Source organism: Oryctolagus cuniculus, chromosome 10 (assembly GCF_964237555.1).
Source record: "Oryctolagus cuniculus chromosome 10, mOryCun1.1, whole genome shotgun sequence".
Taxonomy (NCBI): domain Eukaryota; kingdom Metazoa; phylum Chordata; class Mammalia; order Lagomorpha; family Leporidae; genus Oryctolagus; species Oryctolagus cuniculus.
Genome location: NC_091441.1, coordinates 87,334,013 through 87,353,546, shown reverse-complemented (window position 1 = coordinate 87,353,546; position 19,534 = coordinate 87,334,013). Strand labels below are relative to the sequence as shown.

The 19,534-nt window shown below is 42.3% G+C and overlaps 1 protein-coding gene across 26 annotated transcripts in view; it reads right to left on the bottom strand.

Annotated features, from left to right (window-relative positions):
* The window catches only part of CADPS (calcium dependent secretion activator), a 519,152-nt gene that overhangs the window by 106,385 nt on the left and 393,233 nt on the right, over positions 1 to 19,534 (bottom strand). For 15 of the 26 annotated variants that reach the window (XM_070050647.1, XM_070050650.1, XM_051851510.2 and 12 more), the window contains 3 exons: positions 15,598 to 15,699; positions 13,854 to 13,917; positions 12,963 to 13,086 (listed from right to left, as the gene is read on the bottom strand). In XM_070050647.1, the coding sequence (XP_069906748.1) occupies positions 12,963 to 13,086; positions 13,854 to 13,917; positions 15,598 to 15,699 (290 nt within the window). Of the gene's footprint in view, positions 1 to 9,674; positions 9,693 to 10,554; positions 10,624 to 12,962; positions 13,087 to 13,853; positions 13,918 to 15,597; positions 15,700 to 19,534 lie in introns of all 26 variants that reach the window. The other 11 variants (XM_070050639.1, XM_070050642.1, XM_051851516.2 and 8 more) reach the window with 3 other exon arrangements.

The following is a 19,534-nucleotide window of genomic DNA, read 5'->3' as shown; positions in this document are numbered from 1 at the left end:
TATGGATAAATATAATATTCTGGCAGAACCATCTTTTAAAATCAAGAGTTGATGAGATCCTTTTTTTGCTAGACCGTGCCAATGTTCTGAATACAGGACAAAAAAAAATCTTTACCCATTTCTTCTTGTCTAAATTGTTTTGGAAAGATTGTGTGCAAATAGAATTTAGAAAAAAATATTTTTAAATGGTAACTATTTAAAGGAAGACAACTACTGATCTTTTAAAAAATACTAGAAAAAAGGACTCTACATTTTATATTTCGTTGACAGCACTGCTAAAAGTGAGGTACATCTCGGGGAATGTATCCTTACAACTCTTTCAATAAATGCATGCTCCCTGAGCGCACACTTCACATGAAGACTCCTTATTCATTCTTGCCCTGATAACCAAGACTATGTATTTCATCTGGTGGCCGAGAAAACAACGCCTCCCCCTGCCCTACTCGTGGTTGAGCCACAACCCAAGAGGCAGCAGACACACATTTCAGCTCAATGGGTCTTGATGAGACATTCATAAAGGGATCCCCTGCTGCCAACTGTCTGTCCAGAATTCTGACAGTGAGGTTTGCCACCACAGAAAAACACGCTCCCTATTTTTTCCCTCACAGAGCAAAACAAAAACATCATACCTTGGTTTCCAACTTCATTTATCCAATTACCACTGCTCATGTTTACACAATTAAATCTGCTTGGCTTCCAGAGAGAGAGAGAGAGAGAGAGAGAGAGAGAGAGAGAAAGAGAGAGAGAGAGGCAGAGGCAGAGGGAGTTAAATGTGACTGGAAAACAAAAAGAGAATTCCTCTGTATGCACAACTAAGCCCAGGAAGAGAAGCATCCAGGAGCCAAAGACACTCCAGTTAGCCCTCAAATAACCTGACCATCTCTGGTTCCAGCGAGCAAATTGCCAGCCCTTGAAATATCATATGAGAGATGGATATGATTGATGGAAAGCCCACTTATTACCCAGTTGCAGCCTACTGATGGGTTGCTAAAGATGCCAGTGTTTGTAATATGCCATCACTTGAAAATCTAGCAGTTTGCAATGAATTGGAGGTAGGGGTGGATAAAAGCCCAAGAAGGAATACAAAGCTAAGCAGATACCCACAACCTGCTTTCTGGAATATCCTGCCTTCCTAAAATAGTGTCAACAAGGGCCAGATGTGTATGTTAAAATTCATCCTGATTTATCAGGTGGGACGCCCCACTGTATGTAGTCAAATGCCCTGAATCTCCACTGCTTGCCTTCAGAAGAGTCCATGTCCAGAACATTAGGAAGTATATGTTATTGAAGATCAGTGGAGGTATTATGGGGGTGATTTGCTCTACTTTTTTCACAGGGACCTTCTTTGTCTCCTTCACATAAGGACTTGGGTGGCCTATCCTGTCCATCCTACCACCAGAATTGTCTTGATTTTCTCTCCTACCTTGCAAGATGTCCCGCCCCCACACTGTTACCAAGGGGATGGCCATGTGACTCAGACCTCATCCTCACAGCTGTGGCTAAACCCTCCATGCCGTTCTTCAATTCCCGTCCTCTTGTGCACAGCATTCTCAATGTAGCAGATGTAGGGACCTCTGTAAAACACAGGTCTGAACTTGTTTCATTCCTGCTCAAATGAGGACCTTAGATAGCTCCCCTTCATAACAGGAGTTAGGCCTTTATATGTCCAACTTCTCCTCTGACAATACCTCACTTGAGCACTTAGGGTCCTGAATAACAGCAAATTAGGGAGTGGGCATATAAACTACTGGTTAAGATGCTCACATTCCACACTGGATTACTTGGGTTTGACTCTCTGCTCTGACTCCTAATCCCAGCTTCCTGCTAGTGCAGACCCTGTAGGGCAGAGGTGATGGTTCAAGTGACTGGTTTCTTCTAACTTCAGTGGGAGACCTGAATTGCAATTTTAGCTTTGGTCCTGGCCCAGACCTGGCCATTTTGGAGATTTAGGGGAGTAAACTAGCCCAAAGGAGCTCTCTCTGCCCCTCAGATAAATAAATAAATATTTGAGTCATCTTAAAGAAGTCTGTCAGCAGCTGTAGATTTAAAAGCACACTAAAATTCTTCAACAAGCCGGCGCCGTGGCTCAATAGGCTAATCCTCTGCTGTGGCACTGGCATCCCAGGTTCTAGTCCCGGTTGGGGCGCCGGATTCTGTCCTGGTTGCTCCTCTTCCAGTCCAGCTCTCTGCAGTGGCCCGGGAGTGCAGTGGAGGATGGCCCAGGTCCTTGGGCCCTGCACCCGCTTGGGAGACCAGGAGGAAGCACCTGGCTCCTGGCTTCAGATCAGCGCAGCGCAGCGTGCCGGCCGCAATGCGCCAACCGTAGCGGCCACTTGGGGGGGTGAACCAATGGAAAAAGGAAGACCTTTCTCTCTGTCTAACTCTGTCAAAAACATAATAAAAAATAAAATTCTTCATCTATAGGAACAGTACAAAGGTTTCCTGTCTACAAGGGCCAAAAAAATTCCCTGTTTTTCCTTCAGCTATTAGAGATTTTAAGTTTGCAATGTTATTTTTTTTAAAAATTTGCACTTTATTTGAAAGGCAGAGGCAGATATGTACACACACACACACAGAGAGAGAGAAAGAGAGAGAGAGAGAGAGAGAAAGAGAGAGAAAGGCAGAGATTGAAATCTTCCACCTACTGCTTTAGTTCCCAAATGTTTGCAAAAGTCAGGGGTAAGCCATGCCAAAACCAGGAGCCTTGGAGCACAGTCTGGGTCTGCTATGTGCCTGGCAGAGACCCAACTACTTATTCCATCACCTGCTGCCCCACAGGGTGTGTGTTAGCAGGAAGCTAGAATCAGAAGCAGAGCTGTGACTCAAATCCAGACCTTTTCATAGCGGATGGGAGTATCCCAGGTAGCATCTTAACTTCTGTGACACAATCCTGCCCCTTTTTTTTTTTTTTTTTTAAAAAGATTTTCTTGGTCTTGGCATTGTGGCATAGTGGGTAAAGACACTGCCTGTAATGCCAGCATCCTATATGGGCGCCAGTTCATGAATCAGCTGCTGTACTTCTGGTCCAGCTCCCTGCTAATAGTCTAGGAAAAGCAGTGGAAGATGGTGAAGGTGTTTGGGTCCCTGCTACGCTCGTGGGAGACCTGAAAGAAGCTTCTGGATTTCATCTGCTGGTTCACTCCCCAGATTGCTACAATGGCCAGGGCTGCATCAGGATGAAATCAGGAGCCAGGAGCTTCTTTCATGTCTCCCACGTGGGTGCAGGGGCCCAAGGACTTGAGCCATCTTGCAGTGCCTTCCCAGGTGCATTAGCAGGGAGCTGGATTGGAAGTGGAGTAGCTGGGACTTGAACTGGTATAGAAGGTGGTGGATTCACCTGCTATGCCATGGTGCCACTCAGATTCCTACCACCATCCCAGTTTGTTTTTTAATAGTCACTCCACATTGCAAGAATCTATCCAGATTTAATGGTACTACCTGTATCTAGCCAATCTTTAAAAAGGCTTTCTAAGCATACAGCCTTAAGCTGTGTGGACAGGATCTTGGAGCATGTGGAGGCATGCTGAATTTAGGCAAACAATGCCTCAAGGCCAAGGAATACCCAAGTTCTTCTTGGGGGGAGGGGCAGCTCTTGACCTTCATGATGGCATCTGTAATGCTTGCCTGAGCTCAGTTCTCGTTTACTACATTGCTGTGGCAACTTGCATTTTCTCTTTGCTATTGTCATCCGATTTTCAATGCTGTTTCATGCCTGTATTCTTTGCTTTTCTGTCAGCTCTGTGAAGGTAGCAACCATGACTATTTTTGCTCATTGCACACTCCTCTGGTAGCTGGTATAGCTGTTGAGACTTATGGGGTATTTAACAAATAGATGTGTAACTAGAGACTGCTGAGTTCCATTTGAAATTTATGACAAAAAGATAATTTGACTGTCTCCTACATTCCCTGACACTTGAATTGCAATCCTTGGATGAGCGACTTCTTCATCTCCTGGGAGAGTGCTGTAAATGCAGATCCCTGGTCTTCACCTCAGATCTATTCAATCAGAATCACGAAGGTTCCCAGGGACTCATATGGACATCAAAGTTTGATAAGCACTGTTTTCTGGTCCATTCCTGAAATCAAACAATATTTCTACAGCATACATTCAGATCTGGAAGAATGTCCTTTTTAGTATTAATGAATAAATGCTCAGAACCAATATGTTTAATATAATGAGCATTTACTATGAGTCAGGCACTGTGCTGTGAGCTTTATTTGGAATGTGTGTTTTAATCTTCCCAACAAATCTGTGGGAGAGGAATCATTGTTAGTATTTTTCATAGGAAATAAAAGTGAGATTACAGAAGTTTAAAAATCCAGGGAAGCCAAGACAGTGATTTACAATTTTGGGTATGACACATCAAAGGTATTCAAGTAGGTTCTGAGACTGTGTTTTCTTTCTCCTTGTTTTAAAAATTATATACTTATTTATTTCAAAGGCAGAGTTAGGGAGAGATGGGGGAGAAATGGGAGGAAGGAGGAAGGGAGGGGGAGAGAGGGAGAAGGAGAGAGGAAGAGGTAGAGGGGGGGGAGGGGGGGAAGGGAGGGAGGGATATCTTTGATTTGCTGGTTTACCCCCAGATGGCTGCAACAGCCAGGGATGAGACAGGTGCTGCTTTCAGGTCTACCACAAGGGTACCAGGGGCCTGGGAACTCAGGCCATCTTCCACTGCTTTTCCCAGGATCATCAGCAGGGAACTGGATCAGAAGTAGAGCAGGTAGATAGCTAACCATTGCCCATATGGGATACTGGCCTCACAGGTGGTAGGTTTATCCACCACACCAGAATCCTTCTTGGTGGCAGTGTTTGAAACATGTTTTTCCTTGCCCCCTTCACTTTTGGTAAAGCACAAAGCAGGTGTGAATTTACCAAGTAATTTGGGTTTGGAAACCTGATTTCTGCACCACTGAAACAAAAATGAAGAAAGGAAAAACATGCAGTCCTTAATGTATAAAACATGAAGTATGAGACGGTCCTCATCTTAGATGGTCTGGATCTCGCGGGGATGGGAGTCACACTCACTGGTCCTTTGGATGAGACCCAGGAAGGGACTGACTACACTGTGTGCTGGTGGGTATTGGAGCTTGATTGTCTCTTTTTCTCTTTAACAGGCCTAAGACCTGTAGGAAATTTGACCAGAGAAAAGGAAAGCTACAGAACATCAATACCAAAGAATGTGCTAGGAAGTCCTTAGCATGGGTTTGACCTGCCTTAGAAGGTTTGTGTCAGCTGTCAGTTCATTGTCAATCTCAGAGAACCTCAACTGCCTTCAGGAAGACTTCTACATGGAAATATTTTTTTCTTAAATTTTTTTTGACAGGCAGAGTTAGAGAGAGAGAGAGAGAGAGAGAGAGAGAGAGGTCTTCCCTTTCCATTGGTTCACCCCCCAAATGGCTGCCACGGCCGGCGCGCTGCGCCGTTCTGAAGCCAGGAGCCAGGTGCTTCCTCCTGGTCTCCCATGTGGGTGCAGGGTCCAAGCATCTGGGCCATCCTCCACTGTCCACCAGAGCCACAGAAGAGAGCTGGACTGGAAGAGGAGCAACTGGGACAGAATCTGGCACCCCAACCGGGACTAGAACCTGGGGTGCTGGCGCTGCAGGCGAAGGATTAGCCTAGTGAACCGTGGCATTGGCCCATATAGAAATATTTTTGACGATGATGTGGTCTCAGAAATAACTGCACTGTTATTTGGTAGTCCTCCTATGTTAAAAGGCATTAAGCACTTTTGTCCTCAACCACTGAATGAATGAATATTATCCTAGTGCCCAAGATATCAGCTGGAAAGTTGCATGGCAGAAAGAGACAAAAAAAAAAAAAAAAAAAAAAAAAAAAAAAAAAAAAAAAAAAAGATGTTTGAATTTACCAAGACCTGAATTCAATTCCTGCTTGAGAAGTCACTTATCCTCATTGAATCTCCACTACTTTATCTATAAAATGGGCAATAATGAAGCCTTCTTCTGGGGATTAAGGTGAAGACTGAATCTGACCCTCCATGTAGAATCCTTAGCACAATGCCTGAGCCCATAGGTGAGTTGCCTTGCTCTCTGTCTCTCCTTTCTTTCTGTCCACCCATCCATCCATGCCTCTATCCACCTATGTAGCCACCCATTCACTCACTGCCCTTCCTGCTTCCTCCCTCTCTCTAGACCCCTCCCTCCCTCCCTCCCTTTCATCCATTCTTCCTTCTTTCCTTCCCCTCATCTACATCCAATCTAGCTATCTGCCTATTTGTATCTATCCGTCTATTTGTATCTGTCTATGTGTATCTATCTATTGCCTACATCTATCTATCATTCATGCCCTTCCCCCCTCCTTCCTCATTCACTCCCTTTGTTCTTTCCTTCCATTTACCCTCCTCTCAATCTAGCTATTTCTATTTAACCACTGTTTACCTGTTTCTACCTACTGCATACCTATGCATCCATCATCTATCTGTCTGTAAATCATCATCTGTTTACTTGTACAAATCCTTGGCAAACTGGAAGGCAAAAGTTGTTGCATTTCAAATTCCAGTAGAATCGTTATGATGCTTAGAAATTTATGCAAGTATTTAGCCAAGAATTGAGGCAAAACAGCAATAGCAGTATAGACTTTCTCAGAGTTTTCTGGGTTTAGAATGCATGATAGTTTCAATGGAAATGCATTTAAAATAATAGAATTCATTTGCAGGATTCACAGCTTTTCTTTCTAGCAGCCTTTTTTTTTTTGATCTTGTAATTAAACCGAATATTTCGTTTCTAATAAAGTCACCAGACTAGAAGTTGAAGTCCACTGAAATGTCATCTGCAGACAGAATCCTGCAGACATTTAAAGCACAGTGGATTAAAGGACTCAGGAGCTGTTCCTCTTCCAGTCACAAACATTCTACCCCACCCCAATGTGAACACCTACCTCCAGTGGTGCCCTGCTACCTCCGGAAAGTGGGGGAACGCGACCAGTACAAAGATAACGTCAAAGAAAAATGGCTGTAAAAATTCACTGGGAGCAGGTACTTGGAAGTGCTTCCTTGGTGTGTTTGAGTCTCAGGGCTGCAGACTAGAATGCACAATCCAGTAGCATCAAGTCGCTTTAAAATTATAGTGACTTTCTTATGAATGAATCTTCTGGCCAGCTTCCTTTGCCTTCTACGAGCTTACAACATGGAACCCTAGAATGTGTGCAGAAGCTCGGTCATAGGTTGGGGGAAAACGGTTGTAGACGCTCTGCCCAGGACATTTTCCCATCTTGCAGGGACTGGTGAGTCTGGGATGTCTTTATCTTAGCCTCATGTTTGTGTTTTTTAGAAAACTGAATGATTGATGGCATACATTTTATAATAGAAATTATTTCCTACTTAAAAAATGTTACTATATGTCCATTTCTGTATTTGTGCCCTAGTCCCTAAGGAAATTGAAAAGAGAGGCAGAAGGCAAGAAAAAAATTGAAGATGAGGAAAGAAGTACTTGTGATTTTGACTCTGAGACTGGATATGCGTAGGGGAGGCCCAGTATTGGCTTCAAACCAATCTCTGACCTTAGCTTTGACATTCCATTGTACTCTATTCTTCATCTTCAATCCTTTCTTTGCAGTGTTTTTTTTTTTTCCTGTTGTGTAAATCACCAAACTCTCTCCTTGTTTGAAGAGATTTTGATTGGTTTCTGACACCTTTGGAGGTGAGACTTATGGAATCGTTCCTCTGAAAACCCCATATGCAGGTGAAAGTTTGCATCGCTTCCAGGTTAAAAACCTTTGGGCCTTGAGTTGCAATCAGAAATCTGCAATCTTTCTGCATATCAAGGCTTTTCAGAGCTTGCTCCCTGCCAACCTTGCCATCATCAGCAGTCACACAATTGTCATTGAATTCTGTTCTGCAGCTATACTAAATTGTAGGTTAGTTAAGAGTGTGGATTCTACCTGGGCTCAGATTCTGACTCTATCACTTATGATTCTCAGAGTTGCTTTTTAGCTCTCTGCCTCAGTTTGCTAAGCTTCAAAATGGGAACAATATCTCTCACATAAGGGGTTTTGAAGGTTAACTGAATTAATACATAGCAAGAATTTAATCACAACTGACACATATTACACACTGTGTAAACCTTAGTTACTTTTATTAACTGCACAGTTTTCCATATGTACATACATTACTCTCTGTCTAATATATCTTTCTACTCCTCAATTCCAGTTCCCCTTAACTGGCTGTAATTAATTTTCAAGATGCAGTTTGAGGGGCTGGCGCTGTGGCATAGTGAGTTAAGCCACTGCCTGCAGTGCTGGCATCCCATATGGGTGCCAGTTCTAGTTCGGCTTCTCCTCTTCCGATCCAGCTCTCTGCTATGGCCTGGGAAAGCACTAGAAGATGGCCCAAGTCCTTGGGCCCCTGCACCCACATGGGAGATCCTGGAAGAAGCTCCTGGCTTCGGATTGGCACAGCTCTGGCCATCGCTGCCATTTGGGGAGTGAACCAGCGGATGGAAGACCTCCCTCCCTCCCTCCCTCCCTCCCCCCCTCCCCCCTCCCTCTCCCTCTCTCTTTCTCCGCCTCTCCTTCTCTCCATGTAACTCTTTCAAATAAATAAATAAATCTTTAAAAAAAAAAAAGATGCAGTTTGAGCCTTATCACCTTGAGTAGATAAGTTGATTTCCATGATTTTCTGACACTATCCTATTCCTCTTATATTTAACTCTACCAGCAGACGTTATGGTGCAGTGAACTTGGACTTCACACATAGGCACCATTTACACAAATGTTTCAAAGGACTAACAGCTGTTTTCCTCTGGTTTATACAGAGTAGGCTCCTACTAAGCACTTGTTCAGTGACTAAATGAATGAATGAATGAGTGAATAAATGAATGTCTTCCTGTTCAGGGAAAGGAAGTCTCACCTGTCTTGAATATAGGCTTGGGAGTCTTCAAATACATGCACCACTAATCCTGTGCTTGGCACAAAGTCAAAAATGCTTTCTGAATTGTCTGAATGCACTCAGCTATTAACCTTGAAGACATGATCACCATTTTTTAGGAATTCCTTAGATCTTAAAAACAATGATCACTACTATACATTTAGGAAAGTTTTAAGTCAAAACTCTCTTCGAAATAAGTTCAGAAATTTGGGGACCAAACCAGAAGAAATTTTCCAAAGCCAGGGATCTCTCCAAGAGCTTTCCTCTTAGACAGTTTCCACGAACAAGCTTGGTTCTGTCACCCTGTCTGTGCTTCCTGCTTCATCACACAACACACACGAGAACACACGGACACAACTTCTCTCTGTCTGGGCCAATAAACATTCATCAAAGAACACAAAATTCTCAAGGGGGCAGAAAAACAGAAAAGAGAAATGAAAAACAGAAAGGAACATTCGTTTGGCTCAGGAACTTCAGGGAAAAAAAAATGCTCATGAGGCCCTATCACTGGCATCCTGAAATGAGAGATGAAATGAAACTCTGCAGCAAACCAGAATTCTGTTCCTTGAAAGCTTATGCCTTTATGGAAATTCTGCTCTATAAAGGTCAACATTGAATGGGCATGAGATGCATTTAGACAGCACAAATTAACTCCTTAAGTATTATTGCAACTCCACATCGCTCACTGGGAGTACATAACTTAAGGAGCTATTAAAAACAAAAACAGAAACAAAAAAACTGAATATAACTCAACAGTCCTGATAATTTATAATGCAAATACAATTGGTTCACCTGCATCCTTCTGATTCTCTATTTGAAAGAGAGAGCACAACAAGGAGAGAAGAGAGAGAAACAAGAACACATATGCAGGATTAATGAGCAAGTGGACCAAAATGCCCCCCACTTATGTGTGATACATGACATTGGAAAGAAAAAGTTGCCCTTGGGTTCCCACCGCCCCGAAGTGTGGGGGCCAGCAAAAAAAGGCTCCTTCACGGAGGTGGAAAGTGCTGCACAAATAGAAAATTAGTAAAATTAAGTTTAATGTGAAATCAAGCTATGAAACATACACAAACTCTCCAAGTGACAATTAAGTCAAATGTTCTAGCCAGAGCTTAGAGGACAAGGACAAATCAAAATCTCCAGAGAGAACAAGGGAAAGCTTCTCAGCTTGAGAGAGAACAGACAGGAGGCATCTAAGTTCTAAATTTTACAGAGAATGGACCACCTCGTGCGATCTCACACCCATAATCATTTGACATCGTAAACATGGGAAAGAAGGCATGACTTTGCCTCAAATGTGACACCTAACACATTGCTCCCCAGCCTAGCTGCTACCTTTGGATTGTGTACCAGTGACAAGCACTTTACAAATTGGGGTTACACACAAGCAAAGTAAAAATGCATTCAGGTCACAGACAGAGAAAAACTGAAAAACTTACAGACAAATCTGAGTTTATCACAAACAAATGGCTTAATTGTCTAACCTGTTTTTAGGTTGCTAAAAAGTGACTGGACTTCTCACACTGGGTTTCACAGACAGAACCAACAGACAAGCCAATGCTATAAAACTTGAAGCAAGGAGAGTGAGTTGGTTTGGATCTGGATTTTCTTGAGATAATGAAAACAGAGAGAGTGAAGACAGCATGGTGAGGAGGTGGTAGGTACTCACGAATGGTTAAATCCATCACTTGGGAGGCCAAGCAGAAGACAGGATGCTCATACATTTCTCTCTTTTTCCCTATAAAAGAGGATTTGGGCATGCAAGAGGCTTAGGTCAGAGGTAAAGAGGTTAAAGGTCACAGGTTAGAGGAAAACGTTACATTAGCTCAAAGGAAAATAGCCACAGAGTATTTTGGGATAAACACAGGATAAAAGAAAAAGGAGCTTCCAAATTGGAGATCTACTGGATTAACCATTCAGCATGCCGTGAGTCACGAGAGAGATTGTGACCATGATTTTACACGTCTCTTTAGAGCTGTTTGCAAGAATACAATGACCAAAAACATCATGAGTAAAGGGAAACAGAATTTCATTGATTTAAGGCTCCAAGATACTAAGGATTTCAGACTTTAGTATCTAAGGCTCTTGAGGTATTTCTTCATAAACATAGTCTCCAGCAATATTACTACAACGTCTTTCTGAGATTCTCAGATAACTAAGCTGATAATACTCAGAGAGGGGCTCAAATATAAAAAATGGAAGATTTCTTTTCTGAGAGTAGGATCAGAGCCTTGTAAAAAGAAAGCTGTCTGGTAGTAATATCTTTCGAGCTGCAAGATCCCAGCCTATGGTGGACTATGTTCATGAAAGAAAACCTGATACATGCAGCCAGAGGATGTTGGGTTGTCTGAATTAACAATCCCAGCATGCTTTGAAATTGATGTCTCAGCCACTTTTGCAGAGGTCACGTCAAAAAGTGGCTGAGCCAATCACGGACAAAGAAGGAGAGAAGCGGAAGAGAGCAGGTAGTGTGGAATGAGGTACTTCTCTGAAAAGAGAGTTGGAAAAAAAGGATTGGTTTCTTCAAAGAATCCCCAGACCTAAAAGTCACAGTGCAAAAGATAATTAACACAACCAAGAAGAATTGAGGCACAAAAGGAAATTACAGACCAGCTGATCTACTTTGGAAACGAATGCATTTTTACTTACAGATCTTAAAGTTTGTTTTTGGATATATTTATCTGAAAGAAGAGAGCAGATCTTACCAAAAGACTCATAATAGCTAGAACAAGACCTGTGAGGCAGCAGCCATGGCCATCAAACGTTTCTTGATCCCATCCCATCTCTGGGCTTGCCTAGAATTATTAGGTACCGGGTCAACTCTATCGAATGCAACCAATCATTATGTCCTGGGACAGTGAATGCTGGAACAATTATTTGCTGATATAGTCCTTTAACAATCTTCTTGTTCCTCTATTTTTGTCACTCATTACCAAGTCAAGAGTTGATAAAACATCCTTTTAGTGCCCAATTCTTAAGTGTTTCTCCCTGGATGCATAACAATGAATTCATTACCACTGGTACACAATTTGCATTGTCAGACAGACAAAAATTGAGAGGGAGGACACCTATTATACAGAACACTGCAAATTTGACACAATCTTAAACTCAACTCTCTAAGGAAACAAGGACTTTGGCAGGGGAAATGATGAGGTCTGGGTGGTTGGTTAGTTTTTGGTTTTCAGTTTCATTTTTTTTTTCCTAGTCATATCCTGACACAGACATTGTACAATCACCGGTTTTAGTCAGGTGTCATGTTTCCCATGTGAGAGAACATCAGATTCCAGAATGCAGACACATCAAGTTTGCACACAGAACTTCCACATTTATACACTTACACCACTGGTCATGTTGGGTGTGGTTTTCAAATCACCCTACAGCAGCCAACAGGGTAACAATGAGAAGTGATTAATATCTTTGTGAATGAATAGGTCCCAAAGAACCATGCTTTCTTCACTAGAGTTTACTCAAAGTGCCTTGTGGGTGGTATTTGCTCATCAGTGACTAATTCAGCGGGAGAATGTAAACTAGCACCCTAGGTCTTGAGTGACAAATAGGATTGTGACCCAAGGCCAACCCGGAGCCACTGGAGATGGCTCAGCACTAAACTGCCATCCAGTTTAAAACACTACCAAATGCCAAAATACTTTCAAGGGGTGAGAAAGAGGCAAGCAGAGCACTGAGGCTGTTTTCTTCATTTCTCGTCTTATTGCCAATGCTATCAGCAGTGGACAAGAGAGTGTTCCGCTTTCCTCAACTTAAAGAATGTAGCAACCTACAGAACTCTTCACAGGAGAACATCAGCCACGGAGCAGATACTTTGGACCAATACAGACTCTTGGTAGGGCCTTAGGTATTTGGTAACATCCTGTATTGACTATTCCAACAAAGGCTGTTTCCTGAACTCCTGTCCTTTAATTCATCAGTTTGGCCAGTCTACCTTTTAAGCACTTTCAGTGTGAGCCTAACATATTCAGCTGGACCAATGTTTTTTGATGCCCATCAGATAAAAAACACACTTCCCCAGGGATGCGTTTCAAATTTAAGTTCAAAGCTGGGGACAGAAGAGTGCCTTACCTTCAATTTTGGCATACTCTGAGAGCCTTGAATAGTTGACCAAAGCAGCCTGCTCTAAGCATTTGCGAATGACTGTTTTTACCTCTTCTTGTGGCACTGGGGTGACAATATCTTTCATCAAAACCTTCAGGAAGAAAAGGAAAGGGATGATTAAGAAGACTCAGACAAATCTGTCCCTCATTTATACTTCTCAAAGAGTTCACATTTAAAATCAGTTGTGAATGCCTACTTCTATCTTTTTTTTTTTTTTTTTTTTTTTTTGACAGGCAGAGTTAGACAGTGAGAGAGAGAAAGAGAGACAGAGAGAAAGGTCTTCCTTTTTCTGTTGGTTCACCCCCCAAATGGCTGCTACGGCCGCCGCACTGTGTCATTCCGAAGCCAGGAGCCAGGTGCTTCCTCCTGGTCTCCCATGCAGGTGCAGGGCCCAAGCACCTGGGCCATCCTCCACTGCCCACCCGGGCCACAGCAGAGAGCTGGACTGGAAGAGGAGCAACTGGGACAGAATCCGGCACCCCAACTGGGACTAGAACCCGGGGTGCCAGCGCCGCAGGCAGAGGATTAGCCAAGTGAGCCACGGCACCAGCTACTTTCTTCTATCTTAATCCTGATAGAGAATCCTGGTCAAACAGAAAGTACCAGAATTACAGGGTACAGTTAGGAGAGCAAAGCCTGTCCACCAATTCTCCACCAATCAGAGGAGGGCTAAGAACACATTTCCACTGCATCCTATGTGAGAGTCTAGGGATAACATCTACAATTTTGATAGTTTCTTCACTTTGATGAATGGTAAACGTATTCTTTAAAAATTATAAATGAGGTCATTCAATCACAGGATTTTAATAAAATTATGTTCATGTGTATATGTAGTCTGTCTTTTACTTTCTTTCTTACCCTTTCCAAGAGCGAGAGAGTAGCTTTTAAAGCACCTTCAGGTCGACCAAATGGAAAGCAATACCTAAAAAAGACACAGAATTCTTCAGGTTGCCCAAATTGATTACATTTTAGCAAGAAATATGCTTCAATTCGATTCCTATAGCAACTCTCTCTGAGGAATGGAAAATGCTTTTTATTTTGTCACGTTGTGTTATGTTAATCTGAATTCACACCATATATGTGTGTATATAATGTATATATGTGTATGTGTGAATAATGACTAAAGAGGGACTCTGCAAATGTCTGCAGCAGCAAAGAATATTTAGAGTGATGACATAAGGCTGTGTTTAGACTTCTATTGTGAAGGAGAACTATTGGTTAGCTCAAACGAGACCTTCCGTGCTTTTATAGAGACCAGCACTTAAAAAAAAAAAGTTGAAACAGGCTGAAATTCAAACACACTTACTTAAATCTCCATACGACTCATATAATGAAACTTCAGTAAGTTCAGGGAAGAACATTCTATAATGTTAAAACATGAGTTTATTTTGATGCAATGAAACATGAAATCTGGGAATAGTTTTTTTCATAGTATGTACTTCCATCAACTTTTAGAAGACCCCCCAATATGCACAGATTTCCAGTTTTTTGGGTGCCAGAATAAACTTATCTTTTGATGCCATTTTCCACAAACTTTTTGAAGTTCCCTAACACGTGGAACAGATGAATGTCTTTAGTGCAAATTCTTAATTCTGGTAACTGTCCTTCCTTGCTTCTAGTTTTTCCTTGTTATGGGACTGTCTGTTATTATTAATGCATTTAAATATCATGTATGATCAATAGAGGGCTATCCATTAAGTTCCTCCTCAATCAAATGGAGTAAATGATAGCCCAGGTAGAACTACGTCAGGGAAAAACAAGAGTTCCACTGGCTGTTTTGGCTGCCAGGGACTCTGCAAAATACCATTTAAGAGATAGAGACCCATGGGCTACTTAAATTCAGACTATCCTATGCACATTCCCACTTCTTCTCACAGGCTGGGTGACCCCAGACAAGTTCCTTAACCTGTCTCAGCACTGTTTTACTCCTTGTTTAATAAGGCATGGTAATCACTGCCTACCAAGCTGTTCTGAGAATAAAAACTCAAGTTAATACTTCTTCAGCCTCCAGTCCTGTGTCTGGCCTATAGGGAGTGTTTCAGAAATCAGACTGGCTATAAAAGTTATTACTGCATCTGTGTAAACCTTTCAGGATCTCAGCAGGACTCTAATTCTTTCCCCAAGGGAGAAAAGGGATATGGGTTTAAGGTTCAAATCAGGACGTGCTGTTCCAGTGTGGGGAGTAGATACGACCCAGCCAGGCTGAGCCTACTTTTCCTCTCTCTCCACGTGGCCACTACTCCAGCTTCTGAGGGAGAGAATGAGCAGACACTCCTGTGGGTACCAGTGCCTTCCTTCTCTGTTCACTGTTTTCAAAAAATTGTTTATTTAGGAACCTTGCAGAAGCTTCAAATTCAGCTTCTTCCAGTTGGGTGATGCTGAACGTTAACTTCTACATAGAAGGCTTTCTTAAAATTAGAAATAAAATGAACTGAAGACTATGAAGTCTCCTAATGATCATGGAGCCAGGTCTGGCAGGTTTTCCTTTTCCAGTTATTTCTAAACAACCACCATATCACAGGGTTCGCTTTGGAAAATCCGGCCCTTTACTGTCCCTTCCCGGTCTTGCCCTCCCCCAAAGTCCTGAATCCCAGATCCTTACCTAAAATGTGTTATCTGATTTTCCAACAGAACCCGGAGTCTCTCCTTGATTTCTTCAAAACGTTCCTTTTCTTCAACAGTCACAGTTCCGATTCCATCGGGCCTAAAAGAAGACATGTCGTGAAGTGACGGGAACCTCATATGCTGACACCATCAAATCAAATCTCTAGCAGGAGGAACCTGTCCGTTTCAGAAGAGGCAACAGCAGTGATCGATGTGACCTCGGGAGAAGCCCCGTCACCCAAAGCTTGCTGCAAAAGGGGCTGGGCTGTTTTGGAGACACTGCAGAACCGTAGCTCATTCCTTGCCAAACGCTCAAGTAGTGTTTTGCTGATTAAGTCCACCTCTTAGACCTGTCCTGTTTCGCTCCTTGCCTTAAAATTCACGACAGCTGGCATGAACTGGTGGGGAAGCCAACGGCCAACTCCTTTCTTCGCTGGGGCAGGCATTCACATGGGCCACATCTATAAACGGCATCACTTGTCTCTCCAGTAAATGCTCTGGTTTTAGACCCTTGTATTGTGCCCATGAGAGTCAGGGGTCTTGTAATTGTCTGTCTTGCCCAGTGTTAAACATTCTTAAGTGCCCCCTTTCCAGCTTATAATGACCAATGTTCAGGTTAATTTAAGCACTCATGTAGTAACTGAAGAACAAACATGTTTTCCAATCTATTGCAAATTATTTTCCAAACTATTGCAGACTGTCAAAGAAAGAAGGACCCCAGCATAGCTGAGTGCAGCTTATTCTGTGTCACAAGTAGGTGCATATACATTTCCCCTATTTATCACGGGCCATTCAAGTTGAAAATATAAAAGGAGGCTGCATATTTATAGCCCAAATTTATCTGTGCCAAATTAGACACAGGATAATCTGACCCATTCAAAGATTTCAGCTTCCCAGATCTCGTACTGACTTGTTTTGACTACTGGCTGAGCCAGTTTGCAGATTGGTGTGTCACCATGAAACTTCTATTGGAACATTCTTCAGTTTGCAAATGCAAGTCATGTTGAGACCAAACAAATGGTCTTATTTATAGGCCTTCTCAAGGATCCAGCATAAGTTGGGAAAATCCTTTATACCAGACCAGTCTGACTGCACAAAAGACTTGGCGAAGGATAGCAGTGTACCTCCTGTTAGGGGTTAATTGGTCAGCTTCTTTTCCTTTTAAATAATAAAAATGCCCTATTTGAAAAAAAAAATGAGAAAATATCCCCTCTCTCACTTGACAAAAATTACCCACAAATACTCAAATCTCGTTCAGTCCACTTCTTCACATTCCTCCAAATTTAAAGGGGGGAAAAAAGAAAAATGATATGTATCAGGTAGGCTGTGGAATCTGGGAATACGCCCCACATTCCAAATTTTCTGCACAGATCTCCAACATTAACTTACAAAGTCTCTTCAAACATTTTTAAAACATGAAGTATCCATGAATATGTAGTTATATTTCAGGATGAACTTACTGGCCCACAGAAAATACACCTGGCCTGACACTTTCTTTGCTAAAATCCCAAGCTTCTATACAACTCAAGCAGTAGTTTTCAATTCTGTTTATATAAAATTCAGTTTGCTGATGCACTGCACACACGTTCATGTGCTTGGAATGTACACCCACACAGTTGTTGAGGGAGACCAGGGGCCAAAGAATTTTGTTTCTGAGTAGGGAATCAACCTGAAGAAAAATGCTATGAAATACAATTTACAGTTCAGGAAGGGGCTCAAAGATCACAAGCCAAAGCATGGAAACCATTTAATGTGGACAGAGCAAGTATGTCTGCGGCCATTCCTAGAGGATAAACCTCTTAATGAATAAAATCATCCATTCATTACCTAACAAGCCCTTTAAGGCAATTAGAAGGCAGCTTTTTGATTTGCATTTGAAATGGTAAAAATCAAACATTTGGTGTGTCTAGCCTCTCAGTTAATTCTCACCACAAAGGATATTACTACAAATATAGAATTTGATTGTCTTTTTCCTTTTGTTCTGATGATTTGTGTTGCTATACTCTCTTAAATTTCTCCTTGATCGCCTAGGTTGGTGTGAATAGTTTTATTTTAAAACAAATAAAACCAACTAATCTTATTAAGCTTGCAAGGCATGTGGTACAAAGTTCACCAGCAAAAGCAGGTGATAAAACAAATCACAAATTTGACATTGAATGCAAATTTGTTTGTAATTGCCCGAGTGCTTTGAATGGTACTGCTAACTGGATGCAGTTTTACAAACCGAAGGAGAGACAGGTCAGGAAGAAAAATCTGTCAAAGATCACAGGTTGTAATTGTATCAATTAAAAAGCAGAAGTATCCTTTTTTTCCGGGGAGGGGAGAAGCTTGATTTCACAGAATTATTTTTGAAAATTCTGTCAAACATTAACTTCTTTTCCATTGACTCCTATATTTTTTTCATCTTTTCTGTACATGTTTAGATAGATCTCTGTAGAGTTGCCAACTGAAAAAAAAATTCTGCTTGAGTATTTTGGGGAACACTGTTTTCGCAGAAGTGAAGCAACAAAATAATTTTTCTAGAGCAGTGGCCCTCAACATTGAGCATACCTCAGAGGCACCTGTGGGCTTGTGATAGCCGGATGCCAGGCCCAACCCAGAGCTGCTCATTCAGTAGCTGCAGGGTGGGGTCAAGAAATGGTGTTTCTAAGAAGTCTCTTGCGATACTGGTTCCAGCACAGCAATTTGAGAGTCACTGTTCTAGAACCAACCAACCACAGATAACTAAATAAATAAGTGAAAAGTGGTGATTTCCATCAGCTAAAAGAGTATACTTGATCCAGGGTTCTCCATTTCCCTTACGTAGTGAATCAGGAACCAGAGGATCACCTGCGCGGGGTACATGGTCCACTTACTTATTCTAGAAGTGGCCTTTGCACCATTTCCAAGGTGCCGTTCCTAGCAGTGCTGGTTACAGAATAAACAGCAATAGCAGAACTGCACTGATGTCTTTCTGAAGACATGCTTTTGTGTTTTTCTTCTTTGGAAACATTTGGGGGTGATTCTATAATTGTCATAAAACTGGCTCTGCATCTTGTTCCTCTCTCAATATTTTTCACACTTGAGGAGTTACAAAGATGGAGAGGAGAGGAGAGATGAAGGATTTGAAACAGATAGCTAGAAAATTCTAGACTGAGACGTGTCTTCATGTGAAACACAAGCCTAGGAGCCCGAATCTCTCACCCTCTCATTTCCTGACTGTGCAGGTTCTGCCCCTTTTGTTTTTAACGTCGCAACACCCACCACCACTTCCTAACAGCTCCTGACTTTGCAAGGAAAGACCTCAGTTACACTCTGGGTTGTTGTGGGCGAGAGTAAATCAAAGGGTGTATTCTTCCACATCATGCTGAAGGGACGTCTAGAGTCAGCTCCTTTTCAGGACTACTGCACATTGAAGCTGGACTGTGATCGAAGCTCAAAGCTCTGGATGCTGTCTTTGGAAATGTTCACATTGGGTAAAAGGCGCTAGAAAATACAAGTGGAACTTGCATGTCCCAGCAGCTGTGCCTTACCCAGGCTGTCGTCATAGGTCAGGGGTTTTTGATTTCAGAGCTGCATTTGTAAGGCTCCCAGGCGCTTCTGACACAGTTAAGGGCTGATACCCACTATTTGCTCCTGCTTCCTACTCTTCTGGATCTGCTTTGATTCCAGCTCTACCCTCCCTTTCTTTGCATCCTCCCAATAATAGCTCTTTTCCTTGGACTCTTCCAAAGTTAGTTTTTGATACGTATATTGATACCCCTCCTTCTCCCTGCTTCCAATTTGAGTAGTTGTGATGCCTCTGAACTAGCTTTAGAAACACACACACACACACACACACGAAAATGCAGCCCCTAGTCTCCAGATCCCCCTAACTGCACACTGGCTAACAACTCTCTTCTTGTATATCATGATGCTGCAAACTTGAGACAATATGCAGGTCAAGTGCAGTCATT